Source organism: Conger conger, chromosome 3 (genome assembly GCF_963514075.1).
Source record: "Conger conger chromosome 3, fConCon1.1, whole genome shotgun sequence".
In the NCBI taxonomy this organism is placed as follows: Eukaryota; Metazoa; Chordata; class Actinopteri; order Anguilliformes; family Congridae; genus Conger; species Conger conger.
The window spans coordinates 34,846,585-34,860,717 of NC_083762.1; the positions used below are offsets into that span (position 1 = coordinate 34,846,585).

General features: G+C 43.2%; 1 protein-coding gene across 1 annotated transcript; it reads left to right on the forward strand.

Moving 5' to 3' along the window:
* The first annotated feature begins 7,810 nt into the window (after positions 1–7,810).
* On the forward strand, positions 7,811–13,736 carry cnga4 (cyclic nucleotide gated channel subunit alpha 4). The gene is made up of 5 exons (XM_061233926.1): positions 7,811–7,869; positions 8,099–8,205; positions 10,636–11,465; positions 12,151–12,316; positions 12,961–13,736. The coding sequence occupies exons 1-5, from the start codon at positions 7,826–7,828 to the stop codon at positions 13,734–13,736; spliced, it is 1,923 nt and encodes a 640-aa protein (XP_061089910.1). The 5' UTR covers positions 7,811–7,825.
* Positions 13,737–14,133: the final 397 nt, after the last annotated feature.

Below are 14,133 nucleotides of genomic sequence, written 5' to 3' on the forward strand. Positions count from 1 at the left end.
TGAAATGGGAAAAATCAGTTGAGACACAAAACTGGCTTTACAGGAGGCAATTAACGTGCGCCTCACCCGAACGCACCCCCAGGTGTCTGGGCTAATCTTTTGTGGGCAGCCCTCACAGACACACTCTGAGCCCTGGGCTCATGTTGATGTTGCGGCAATCTCATAACATTAAGAAATCATTCCAGTAACGTTGTGCGTTAGCTGGGAGGAGGGCTGGCCTTGACGCGACCGATCCCGGCACAGAAAACCCACCTCGGCCTTAACCTCCACCGCAATTAACGTGACCGCGTGCAATTTGTCAATCGATCGCGATGCAGAAAAAAAACTTGCGAGCTCGACGGAGAACAGCGCGCTCCTTGTGTCGACAATGCTCTTGATAGGACAGACCACGGGACTGCCATCGATCGTCATGCTGTAGCCACAGACGTTAGGGCACCCTTAGAACTGCTCTCAGGATTAGAACAGCATGCGCGCACAGACACACCCGTACAGAAAACTGTGGTTTAAAATGGTGGACAGTAGGACACAGTAGGACACAGTAGGACACAGTAGCGTGATGTGGCAGCAGCCAGAGTAGGCAGAACTGTGCTTATGTGCTCATTAAGTGGCCCTGAGCTAAGGACACTGCTAGTGCAGTAGCTGCACACCTGGCAGTGTAATGACAGGCCACAAGGCAGACGGCCGGCTCCACCTACACACTGCAGACAGAGCAACTCATAACAGCACAATGTGATGGAAGAACCAAAATGGATTCCACATCAGCCAAGAAAGCATAAGACACACCCCTCTCGGGGCCATTAGGGTCAGTATCCAGGACCACGAAGAAACCATTATGACCAGACTAACATCCTTCTTAGGGTTTTTCCTGCATTGAAACGCCTTGGGCATCCCACCTAAGGGTTTCTCATTCCGCTTAACAAAATCATCAAAAAACAGCTCCAGCATTCTGCTCTGCAACATTGTAGCTGATAGTGAGGGAAATAATTCATTTAATTTCATTTCATTTCAAAACTATTTTTTTGTTGATGGTTAAAAGGATTTGTTAGGGAACTTGCAAAACAGACCGGAACATCTAGAGGGGGGAGATATGTCATTTACCTTTATATACTTTGGGGGTTTGTCTTTATATGTAAATTTTCCATTTATTTCTGATGCAGTCGCTGACATTTAACCTATATTTAAAGACTGTAATGCAACTTATTTGATCATTTAATCATTAATCGAGAATTCTAAAAAACCTTTTATGTTGTTACAAGGTACAAGTCACACAGTGACATAAATTTAATACATTAAGGTGACATTTGTGTGGATTCATTATCATATTAATGAAGGTTCATATAGTTTGGTGAAATTAAATGCATTTCAAAACATATTGCCATTCCATGACTGTAGTGGTCTTGTCAAGACTTTAGAGAACTTTATATTCTAAATGCAACTAAATATAGGGAGACAATACTTGAGTTCATAGGCCAACTGCAGTCACTGTCATGCAAAATGACCTATTTTGAGTCAGGAAAAACTCTGACATTCTCAAGCTTGTAAGCCAGATGCCACAGTAAAAGACCTAATGACATAATGACCCATCCTTAGTAGCCACAAAGACTACATAAAATAGTGTGCCACACTGCGGACCAATCAGTTGCAAATGAGGTATAAATATCTGCATACTGATTTGAACAGTCACGTAAGACAAACAAGCTGTGAGTCACTCTTCATCATAAATAGTAGGCATTCCTATTTGATGAGCTCTGATTGACTAGTTGCTGCCAGTCACCTGAATGCTACTGATTAGATTATGAGGTAAACAAATAAAATGACTTGTGCTAAAAGACTGACAGCGTGCAACGGAGAGTGGGCACACTACCACAGACAAGCAAGTATGAAAATTGACAAACAATGAATAACCTTGCACATGCACAAGCACATGCAGGAAAATTATTAATAGTCTGCACTATAAGCAACTAATTATGAAGCCTTCACTACATTCAGATAATTATGAATAGCATGCACTAGTACACACAGAAAATAATGAACAGCCTGCACTACACACAGATAATTATGAAAGCCTAAATTAGTACAGTATGCACATAATTGGTGTGGATGCAAGAGAAATGACGGAAACATTTAACACAGTCAATGAATTCAAAAGTGAACCACAAATTATTTGCCTTTCATTAAATTGAAATACATGATGATTCCAGATTAGAGAGAAGCCATTCATGACATAGGATATTCTAAGATATAGCCTTTTTGTTTACCCAACAATAAAGCAGTAAAATCCTAATAATGTTTCATTGAAACAGAATATGCTCCGCTTAGTCCATTTAAAAACAATGCCATAAGACAAATTGCATAAAACAAAAGTCTAGTCTGTGTCTCCAGTCTTTTTCAGCGTCCCTTTCAAGAACAAAACAAAGGCCTATAGGCCTACTTAAAACTATACTTTACATTAAAATCACCCTACGGAGATGCTACGCTGCAACCTTGTCGAACGGATGTGGGGAAACCACTGTGGGGACTTTCGGTTTTCATTCAGGCACATCCTTCACGGTCTTAACCCCTTATGGGCGGATGGGACCTGCACGTTACATCTCCCTTAACAGATGGATGCAACCTGCACGTTACACCTTCCTTAACAGACGGATGCGATGCCAGCATTGTATTTGATCATTTGTCCATTTTTCAAGACACATGACCGTTGAAATGCATTTTGATTCCTAGGCCTTTCAATGCATTTTTTATAGGGCGCCCTAGTCCATAATGCGTTAAGAACCATTAATGAAGGCTGAAACTCCACCCTCTGGGATTCTGGAAAGGCAGCAAATTCAGAGACCACTCATGACAATGTTGTTGCAGTCGGAGTGGTCTTAATCATGCAGAGCAGACCGTTTCGGGCATGTGGACAGCTGGTCCAGAATGCTGCAGCCCGTCTGATCACCAGTCAGCCCAGGTCGGCTCATGTCACTCCGCTTCTCATTGGCCTCCACTGGCTTCCTATTGCCGCACGCATCCGTTTCAAGGCCCTAGTGTTGGCATTTCAGGCTGCTAAGGGGACTGCCCCACCTTACATACAATCCCTGATCACTCCCTACTCCCCAGCTAGACCACTCCGGTCTGCCAGCTCTGGTCGCCTTACGGTTCCCTCTCTACGTGCACCTGGTGGTCGAGCTGCACGTTCACGCCTGTTTTCCGTTCTGGTTCCTCAGTGGTGGAATGACTTGCCTACCACTGTCAGAACAGCAGAATCCCTCCCCCTATTTCGACGCAGACTCAAAACCCACCTTTTCAAACTCTACCTTAGTCCTCCCTCCTGATTTCCCCTGCCCCTCCTTTCTGATATCCCTATCCTTGTCCCAGCTCTTGTAGTATTGCTGGTAAAACCCGTTTGTAGGGTTGTTCATGTCTTTTCAATGATGATGCATCTAGATGCCCTGGCATGATGACTGTCTCGCAGCACTGAAGCAGCAGTGAACAGAGAGGGGAAACATCCCCATCCATCCACAATGTCAGGAGCCTGAAGGTTTATGGACCTAAAACAGGTGACTCGCTAACCTGGGTCAATCATAGTTTTACTCCTGGTCTGCCATAATCGTTACAAATCGGAATCAATCCCTAACACTAGTCCAGTGTCAAGGCGGCTAGGGAACCATCTACCACAATTATTAAAGAGAGACACCAGGCCAGGTGGCTTTTACCCAGCAGGTAAAACTGGCTAAAAGATAAAAGAGGCTAGCGTACTCTGATGAAAGTCAGAGAACGACAGCACACAGAAGCTTAAGCGGTCTATGAAGTACCACGTTCCCATGGTTATCACACACTGCTAATGGACAGAGGGAGGGAGAGGGAGCAAGTCTTCTTAATGCACTCAGTGCTTCAGAAAACAAAGAGGGACATACCCTCCATCAACCCACACACTGAAGAGCAAAGATAGAGGAATAAGGGACATCGTTCAATTCACTCACTGCTGCACAATAACAATAATAATAATAATAATAATAATAATAATAATAATAGTAATAATAACATAAAACAAATATACTATTATCATTGCATTTTATTACTATTATTATAATAAAATCAGTAGCAGTCATTTCATGGTTTGCCAGACATCCTTAAAGCAACTAGGAGAGTATATCTTTTCAAACAATAGCCATTTTAGGTTATCTACTGGAACATTTAAGGTTAAGTACCTAGGCCAAAAGTATAAAGGCAGTGCTGATTCTCCTTTGATTTGTGAATGTGCAGCTCCAGAGCAAGCACTGAGCATGCCCTCATAGGGCACAGACAGATTATTTGCTTCAGTCCACATACTGATATTATGTAGGACAAACTGCCTTGATGGAGCAAGGCCCTGCTGTTTACTGGAGAGCATCTAATTGATTTCAGAAAGGAGAATGCATGAGCTCTTAGTCAGATAATCACAGTATCTCTCTCTCTCTCACTCACACACACATACATACATACACACACACACACACACACACACACACACACACACACACACACACACAGGGGAGAGGTCATCATGGTTGTCTTCCAGATGTTGTGACCAGAGAGAACACTGCTACATACTTTCACAACCCTCAGAAAGAAAAAAACTGGAAACACTCAATTGTTCCAGTATCACCAGAGAAGCTGTTGTACCATTACACACTGAAGTCCTGAATAAGGATAAGAATAAGAATTAGCTAATAAGGTAATGTTCTCAAAGTGAACTGTGTTAAGTAACTTACACTATGAACTGTGATCATGTCATTTTATGTTACCAAACTCTGTTGCATTTTTTGTAATTAGACTTAGATCAGATCAACGTTAGACATTACAAAGCTGATACACAAACACCGGATAAAAACAGATGTAAAGATCTAAAATCCTAATTACATTACAAAAAACAGGCACTGTGGCGTTAGATACAATTTACCCAAACATGTCACCCCTCTCAAGAGTCGTGGTGGGAGGTAACGTTAGCTATTAACTAACCTACCGCTACCGTAACCTATAAGTTATTGTCCAACTAGCTAACTAATATATGTAGCTAAAAGTTATTACCAGTCAGTCTGAACACAACATTGGTATTGAGTGTAGCGTTGATAAATGGAGCAGTTCATCATTAAACGTTACTAGATTAATTAGAATAAACGAGCAAGCTGTTAGTCATATATAGCAATGAAGAGTAGGCAAGAAAGGAAAATGCAAATTGGCATTAGATAACTGTACGTTAGCTAACTTTATATGAAATCGCTGTGTGTGGGGCCCGAACACTTCCACGAATGTGGTCTGAAAATGAAAAACACCACAGCAGTACAACCAGATGTGGCCTGATGTTAGCTAACTTAGCTAATGCTTGAGATCTATCTAGGATAACATATTTTATCTAGCTACCGAAGTTAAAATATTTTTATGAGCAGCGTTACAGCATTGATGCTAAGGTCGTTCCTCGGGACGTTCACTTGGAGTAATGTTAGCTAGCCAAGTCGTTATCCATTTCAAATCTGAAGAACATCGGCTTCAATTCGCCGTCTATTATTAGCTAACTGTTAGCTAGCTACGTTGTAAGTAGAATACGCCTAGTTAGCTTTAATATGCTCCATTTAACATTACACACATTAGCTAACGCCAACGCTTTGTTTCCTTAAATGATTTGTATGTTTACAACGTGGTGCATCGCTCCTTAATGAATGGCGATACAATGTCCCCGTAAGAAAACTAATAATATAGCTAGATAACTATTTAGCTAGGTAGCGTTAGCACCCTAGCAGTTACCATCACCAAAACCTGGAGTAAGTCAATAGATTTCATAGCCACATATTGCTTGCTAGCTAACTTAGGAGCATAATGATTCGGCTATTCATACATTGGCATCTGCCCTCGATGTAATTTCTTCTTTTTTGTTTAAAGTATCAACAGGCCAGATACAGCAGCGCAAATATTAGTGGCATGCAAGTTACATTTGATAGTAACTAGCTACATAAATCACTGCATTCCAATAGTTACATAACGTTAGCCTAATTTACACGTTTAAAAAATACATTCATACAATGCATGTTAACGCCAGTCAGGTCGCTATTTAGCCATCCTCAGAATTTATGGAGAGCTAATATTAACATTCAGCTAGCGAACGTTAATGTTTGCTCAGCCCCACATTCTGATGACAAACGTGCGCTTGATTGCTAAGAGCTAACTGCTGCGAAGAACTATCGTTACTTACCTAGCAGATTTGCAGTAATGTTAGCTAACGCTAACGGCACAGCTAACGTTATTTTTATTTTCTTATCCCAGCTGGTGGAGGTCAGTGATTTTCCTAAGTAAACATCAGTACAATTCCAAATTTGTTTTCCGGCGGACCTTAAAAAAAAAAAAAAAAAACGGAAAAATAAACAGTACGGTCTTTTGCCCGCTCTGTCCTCTTTCCTTTGATTAATCCAAAACTGGAATAACGTTTTTTGAATTCAATCACTCTCTCTTTTCGCAGCCATCTTAACCGAATTCTTCACATACACCCTCACGCATATTACGTTGTGACGTCTTCCAGGACCTGCAGCACTACGCAGCCCGTATGCGCCCGCCCTAGATCCGAACAGCGCAGAAAAGCAAATGATGACCTTGTTTACCTTTTTGGAAGGCCCATCCTTCTGCACTGGAGTATTTGTCATACGCATCACGACCCTTTTTGAAATGTGCCCCTTTTCTATGGCTCTGACTCCGTCTTTCTTTTTTAAAGAATCAATTCCACATTTGAGTGAAAGACTATGGAGGAGAAGTATGAAAGCATAGGTCATAGTCAAATCATAGCTATTTAAATGGTCATTTGTTGGCATTTATATAGTGGCTTTATCCAAAGCGCTGTACAATTGATGCTGCTCATTCGCCCGTTCATACACACACTCACACACCAACAGCGATTGGCTGCCATGCAAGGCACCGACCAGCTCATGGGACACTTCAAATTTGTACTGTTCATGTGTTCACTGTGTTTCATTAGATATGTCAACACATAGGAGGCATATAGTAGGCTATCAAGGCAGACCCAGAGAGATGCTTGTGGAATCCACAGGGAAGCCAAATGGCTCAAATCCCTGGAGGTACCTCCCCCTGCTTTAGCTGGATGGGTAGAAGAATCGCTGCCAAGGCGACAGGCGCCATCAGGTGCTCAGGTGTCGTTTCCATGTGGACAGAGTTATGTGGCCAATAAGCCTCACACAAAGCACAGTGACACTGTGCACCGGGTCTGTGTTGGGTGCTACAGGTGTAAAATTTGATTTATAAGAGAGGAGCTTTTTGGAACTGCTCCTCCGGGCACCAATGCTAACAGTAAAGACATCTCAGAAAAAGGACTCTTCAGGATGAGTCGCTGGGTGGGTCTTTTTCGCTGGCATCGCATGCAGAAGGAGAAGGAGGATGTGGAGAAGCAGGATGGGGAGAAGCAGGGCGAGGAGAGTGAGAAGAAAGAGGGAGGAAATGATGTGAAAAAACCAACAGAGGCCAAAAACAAAATAAAGTGAGTGGCAATGAGAGCAAGACGGCTAACCTTTATCCTTTCTTAGCTTTGTTTTCATGAGGGTTCATCCAACATGAACATATTTAACAATATTATAAAACCATTAATGTCTGCTGAGATAGATACTGTATTGTATCTATCTCAGCATATACAGTATCTATCTCAGGTTTTAACAGTTTTAATATAGGTTCTGTTTCTTCAGATACTGTTTGTATTTGGGGATATTAGAAAACAATATTTAAACATTTGTCTCTCTCTCTTTCCTCTAGCTGGAAGAATTGGGTTATAGACCCCTCAAATGAATTTTATTTTGCATGGATACAGGTCATGGTCTTTCCTATCCTCTACAACTGGGTGATCATTATATGCCGGTGAGATGAATTGTCAGACTAACATTGTTTGCTAACACAGTCAGTGCATTCTGGAAACATGGGCCGCGACCTGCTGCAAAGCGGGATTAATTATTTGGTTGTCAAACAAGGTTTTGAACCATGTGTGATGTCAAAGATTCTGTCATGGTTTGAAATTGCTTGCCATGGTTATAAATATGCTAAAGTGGCAAGGAATCATCTAATTGTTTGCCTTGACCTTGCTGCTCAGGACTTGTTTCGATGCTATCGAGGAGAATTACCTGGCAGTGTGGCTCACTGTTGATTACGTATCAGACCTGTTCTATGTGGCAGATACTGTGGTCAGATTTCGTACAGGTAAGAACAATTATTCTTTGTTTCAAATGTTATCGTTGCTTCGCAATTTACCTACCTTCTTTCTCGTGCTTTATGCAAAACAATATAAAACCATCGATCTGTACAGATGATAGGGAATTCAGTCGTTTTGTAAATAGACAGTCGCATGCAGAAATTTGGGCACCCCTGGTCAAAAGTCCTTTAATTAATATCTTGGTGAACAGAAGCGAACCTGACCTCTAAATGGTACAAAGCTAAACATGACACAAAAAAGTTTGGGAACCCTGTCAGTTAATAGTTTGTAACGCCTCCTCGGGCAACTACATATAACAGCTTGCAAATGCTTCCTCTAGCCAGCTAAGAGTCTTTCCATTCTCACCTCAAGCTCAGAAATATTCTTTGGCCTCCTTGCATGTACGGCATGTTTGAGATCTCTCCACAAATGGTGAATAATATTTGAGACTGGGGACTGTGGTGACCATTCCAAAACCTTCATCTGTCTTTCCTGGAAGTACTTCATGGTTGATTTTGAGGTATGCTTTGGATCATTATCTTGCGGGAATACCCAACCACAATGTCTGGACTGACCTTTGAACATTAGCCTCTAGAATGCAGTGATGTGTGGGTTCTTCTGAGCATTTCTCACCAGGTCTTAGGCCATCCTATCTGAACTTTTCCTTAGTCTTCAAGACCTTGCCTTGACTTCAACTCTTCCATTTATCTTCCATTTTCTAATAATGTTTCTGACAGTGGAAATAAGCAGTTTGAAAGATTTGAGAGATTTTTTGTAGCCTTCTCCTTCTTGGGGGATATGACCCATCTTCATTCTGACATCCTTGGATAACCCATGGTTGTTAACACCGGACAGAACAGCCACTGCAGTTGGATAATTGAGAAGCCATGGAGTTACTTCATAAAGAAAAAAGTTCAGCCCTGGAATTATATTCACCTGATGCATTGAAGCCCTAACAAGTAAATCACCTGGGTCTGTGCTTTAGAAATCATCTTTTTTTTAAAGTAACAAAGAATAATCAAAAAATGTTCCCGAACTTTTCCACAGGGCTTTCTTTTCCTTTTTTTATCATTTTTTAAACATTAAAAATGAAAATTAGAAGCAATTTTGCCTATGTTCACCAAGATTTTAATTGTAAAAGACTTTTTGACCAGGGGTGCCCAAAGTTTGCATGCAATTGTATACAGGTGTTGATATACAGTGCATTCCAAAATGATTCACACTTTTAAAACAAAGAGACTATCAAAGAAATCAATGCTGTATTTTTCCTCATAAACATAAAATAAATTCCAATTTATTTGTTAATTCAGTCAGCCAAAATAATACTTCTCAAATCATAGATTTGTGCTCCTACGTGTCACAAAGCAATACTTTGTGAACCCTGCCTTTGCAATTATAACACTTGTGAGTTGTCTTCTGTACTGGACTGCCCTCTTCAATTTAGACCTCAAATTTTCAATTGGGTTCAAAACAGTCATTTTGTGGCCAGTTATTTCTTGATCGATTGGAATCATTGTCTTGTTCAAAGATCCTGTTTCAGCTGTGGTTGAACTTCCTGGCAGCGGGAATCAATGCCTTGGTACATACTGGAGTTCATGATTCCATAACTGGTAGAGGCAAATCCACCCCACCGCTATATTCCACCTTAGGTATGACGTCCTTCTTAATGTACAGTAAGCATCATTCCTTTGATGCCAAAGCCACCATGGGCACAGAAAAGCTCAATTTTGGTCTGCTGGAGATGCTGTGAGTGCCCTCAACAGAGGATTTTTGCTGGCAGCTATTCCAAAAAGCCTATTGGAATGGAGGTGAAACTGATTTGAAACTGAGATCATTTAAAAAGTAGCCTGCTAATTAAGTTTAGTTTTTGGAGGATTTTCATACTAAACCTAAAAATGGGTCTGAATAGTTGACACATATCATTCTGGAAAAAAACTTGTTAAACAAAGCATTTCTCTGAGCAATAATTATTTCCAAATTTTCAAGCTTTTAATATGGCTCATTCCCAGTCTTATTAACTACATACTGACTTATTTGCTCATGTTTTTCAAGGGTGTCAATATTTTTGGAGGGCATTGTATAAATTTTACTTCCTATATGCTATGAAAATTCAGGGTTGGTTAGATTACAAAATAAGCCCTGGTCCTATCAAGTCAGCAGGCTTTCCAGCCAGTTTAGGCCATGGTTAATGGATTCTTTAGCAGATCAATACCATAAATGAAGCACTTAAAGTTACATTGAAAAAATTGGTTCTAATTGCCACAGCCAATGGCGTGGGGGAGTTGGGGTGGGATTTAACATCAGTGCGTTCACAGAGAAAAGGGGGGGGGGGGTCAACAGTGTTGTGATTTGAGGGTGTTTCTCAGTGCTGAGACACAACCAGAAACGGCAGCCATTGCAGCTCTCCAGGGCTGGAGACTGACTCCATTACCTTGCAGGGTACCGGGATCAGGGCATCTTGGTGACAGACATCACCCTCCTGAAGAAGCATTACATGCGCTCCTCTCGGTTCTACTGGGACATGGCGTCCCTCCTGCCCACGGACCTGCTGTACCTGCAGCTGGGCATCCACAACCCCCTGGTACGAGTCAACCGCTTCCTGCGTACTGCGCGGCTCTCCGAGGCCTTCGAACGCATGGAGACGCGCACCTCCTACCCCAACACCTTCCGCATCTCCAAGCTCATGCTCTACATTTTCGTGCTGATCCACTGGAATGCCTGCCTGTACTTCGCGCTCTCCAAGTACATTGGCTTCGGGGCAGACCGCTGGGTGTACCCCAACATCTCCAACCCGGTCTTCGCCTCCGTTCGGCGCCAGTACTTCTACTGCTTCTGGTTCTCGGCGCAGATCTTCACCACGGTTGGGGACACGCCGCTGCCGAACCGGGAGGAGGAGTACCTCTTCATGATCACGGACCTGCTCATCGCCGTGCTGGCATTCGCCTCCATCGTGGGCAACGTGGGCACTGTGATCACCAACCTAAGGGACCGCGACAAGTTCTTCTTCCCCAACCACGAGCTGGTCAAGGGGTACCTGAGCAGCCACCGCATCAGCAACGAGCTGCGCGGCCGTGTCAACAGCTGGTATCAGCATCTGCACATCAACAAGAAGATCACCCGCGAGAACGAGATCCTGCAGCAGCTGCCCGACACGCTGCGCACTGACATTGCCGTCAGCGTGCACCTGCCCACCCTCTCCAAGGTGACCATCTTCCAGAACTGTGAGACCAGCCTGCTGGAGGAGCTGGTGCTGAAGCTCACGCCACAGGTGAGGGTGTGGGGCTGTGGGGGGGGGGGGGGGGGGGACCAATGGGGGCATGGACAGTGGGCACCAAGGCCACTCAACATAACATAACATATTGATGGGAACAGGCCATTCAGCCCAGCAATGCTCACCTTTTCCTGCTACTAAAGTGTACCTAATGCTTAGTTTACCTAAAAGCAAGAAAGTATCTTGCACTGTGTCAAGCCTAGTTTTGAATAGCCCTAGTGTTTCTGCCTCCACTACAAGTCTAGGCAAGCTATTCCACACAGTGAGGGCCAATGGGGTCAGGGCCAGTCAGGGTCAATGGGGGCAGGGCCATTGGACAGGACTAATGGGGGCAGGGCCAGTGGGTGGGCCAGTCGTAATTTGTATTGCAATTCTAATGAACTGCAACTGGACTTGTGATCCATTCCTTTCTTTGTAAATAAAAAAGTGAATTGTATGCCGGAAATTAATTACTGTACTAGGGGTAGTGTCCTAGTACTGACAGTATAGGAAGTAACATTACTGCCACTGCTCTATTTCTTCATCTAAGGCAAGTGTTCATTTCTGGTAGTGTAGCTTGTACACAAGAAGTACTGCGGGTATACTAATTTGTATACACTCAGGAAGAATCAAGTCTTGGTACTGCAGGAGATACTCAGGAAGTACCAGGTCTCTGCAGGAAGTAACAGCTGTCTGTATGCAGGTGTACAGCCCAGGGGAGTACGTGTGCAGGAAAGGGGACGTGGGGCATGAGATGTACATCATCAGAGAAGGGAAGCTGGCTGTGGTGGCTGATGATGGAGTCACTCAGTATGCTGTCCTTGGGGAGGGAACCTTCTTTGGTGAGATCAGCATCCTCAACATCAAAGGTAAATAAAAAAAATCCCAATTATTTTTATTTAGAGTTTTTTTGGCTGATAGTTTTTCAGAATGCATCATAAAAGTAAAGTAAAAAAAAAAACCTTCAATTCTTTTGATAGAGCTTTGTTGCCAAGGCTTTAAATATCAGCTATTAAACTGTAATAAGGAATCCTTTTGAGTGTGTAATTGGCATAATTTGTGCTTTGCGCACTGTGTTTGAAAGATTAGAGAGTATGCCCATTTTCCTTGCATTTAATTAGTCACAGTGGGGGAAGTTGCCTATTTGGCCTGGATTCAACCAAAATTTTGTTCATCACTGTGAAACACACATAAACGCAAGTGTTTATCTTTAAACACAGCTTTGATGAATAGAGCATTCATCAGAACTGAACTGAACCAAACTGTTTGTGAAGAAAAAGGATTTATTAACACTTGGATTTATTTAGTAAAAGTTAAAGTAGATTTCAGTACTAGATTTCAGGCAACTGACAGTTTCATCTCCTAAAAACAGGAAAATAATCAATTTATTTGTGTTGGTTTATTCCTGTGTAATGTGTGCAACCAGGAAGAATTTAACAAGATGTCCAGTAGGATTTAACAACACATGCTATTTCATGGCACCTTTTTGCATGTCTTTTTTAACTGAACACAGGGAACAAGTCGGGCAACCGGCGCACGGCCAACATCCGCAGCATCGGACACTCAGACCTTTTCAGCCTGTCCAAAGAGGACCTGACAGACGTGCTGTCCGAGTTCCCGGCGGCCAAGAGGCTTCTGGAGGAGAAGGGGCGGCAGATCCTCACCAAGATGGGCAAGCTGGAGGAGACGGCCGTGATGGACGGACCCAAGGATGAGGAGCAGATGAGGAGGAAAGCAGACCAGCTGGAGGACAGCATTTACGCCCTGCACACGAAGCTGGCCCGGCTGATGGCTGAGCTAGAGTCCAGCGACTATAAGATGCTGCGACGGGTGGATCTGCTGGAGAAGAAGGGGGCGGTGTGGAAGCCTCCGGAAGAAGGGGAGGAGGAGGGGAAGGCAGAAGCTGAAGGGCACAGTGAGGCGGAGGACAGGAAAGGAGGAGGCACAGGAGAAGGGACGGAGGAGCCGGAGGAAAGAGAAAGGGAAGAGAGTGGAAGAGGAGGGGAGGAGCAAGTGAGGGAGGGATCAGGATGTGAAGGAGAGGAGAAAGGAGAAGAGAAGGATGAGGGAGGCGGAGTGTCAGATGGAGGGGCGAGTAAGCAGGGAGGGGCTTCTCAGAAGGAGGTGGGTGGGAAACCAGGAGGCGAGGAGGAAAGCAAAGGTGAGGCTGGGGGGGATGTGGCAGAGGACAAGGGGCAGAAGGGAGAGGAAGAAAGAGGGGATGCAATGGGAAAGGATGAGAAGACCAGCGAGAAAGAGGAACACACGCAGGATGAGGGAAAGAAATAATAAGAGAAAGTAGAGAGGGAAAATGTACACAAATGTGCACGGTAAGAATGGGTGATGAAATGTGAGAAAAGGGGAGATGATGCAAAGATGGAGTGATGGGACCAAGATGAGCGAAGAGAAAGACAGAATTTAAAGAATAGGAGGAACAGATGGACCAGGTGGGGAAAACCAGAGATCAGAAAATCAACAAAAGAGCAATAAGTGGGATTAGGTTACTGTACTTATAAAACATATGAATAAAGTACAAAACTAAGAAAACTGCTGAATTTCCAGGCCAAGTGGGTAATGCTGATTACATTTAGATAACATTTTGAAAAGCAATAAATCTAGACAGGTTGAGTTTCACTGTAAATTATCATGGTCTACCACTAGGTGGAAGCAGATACTAACATGAGCT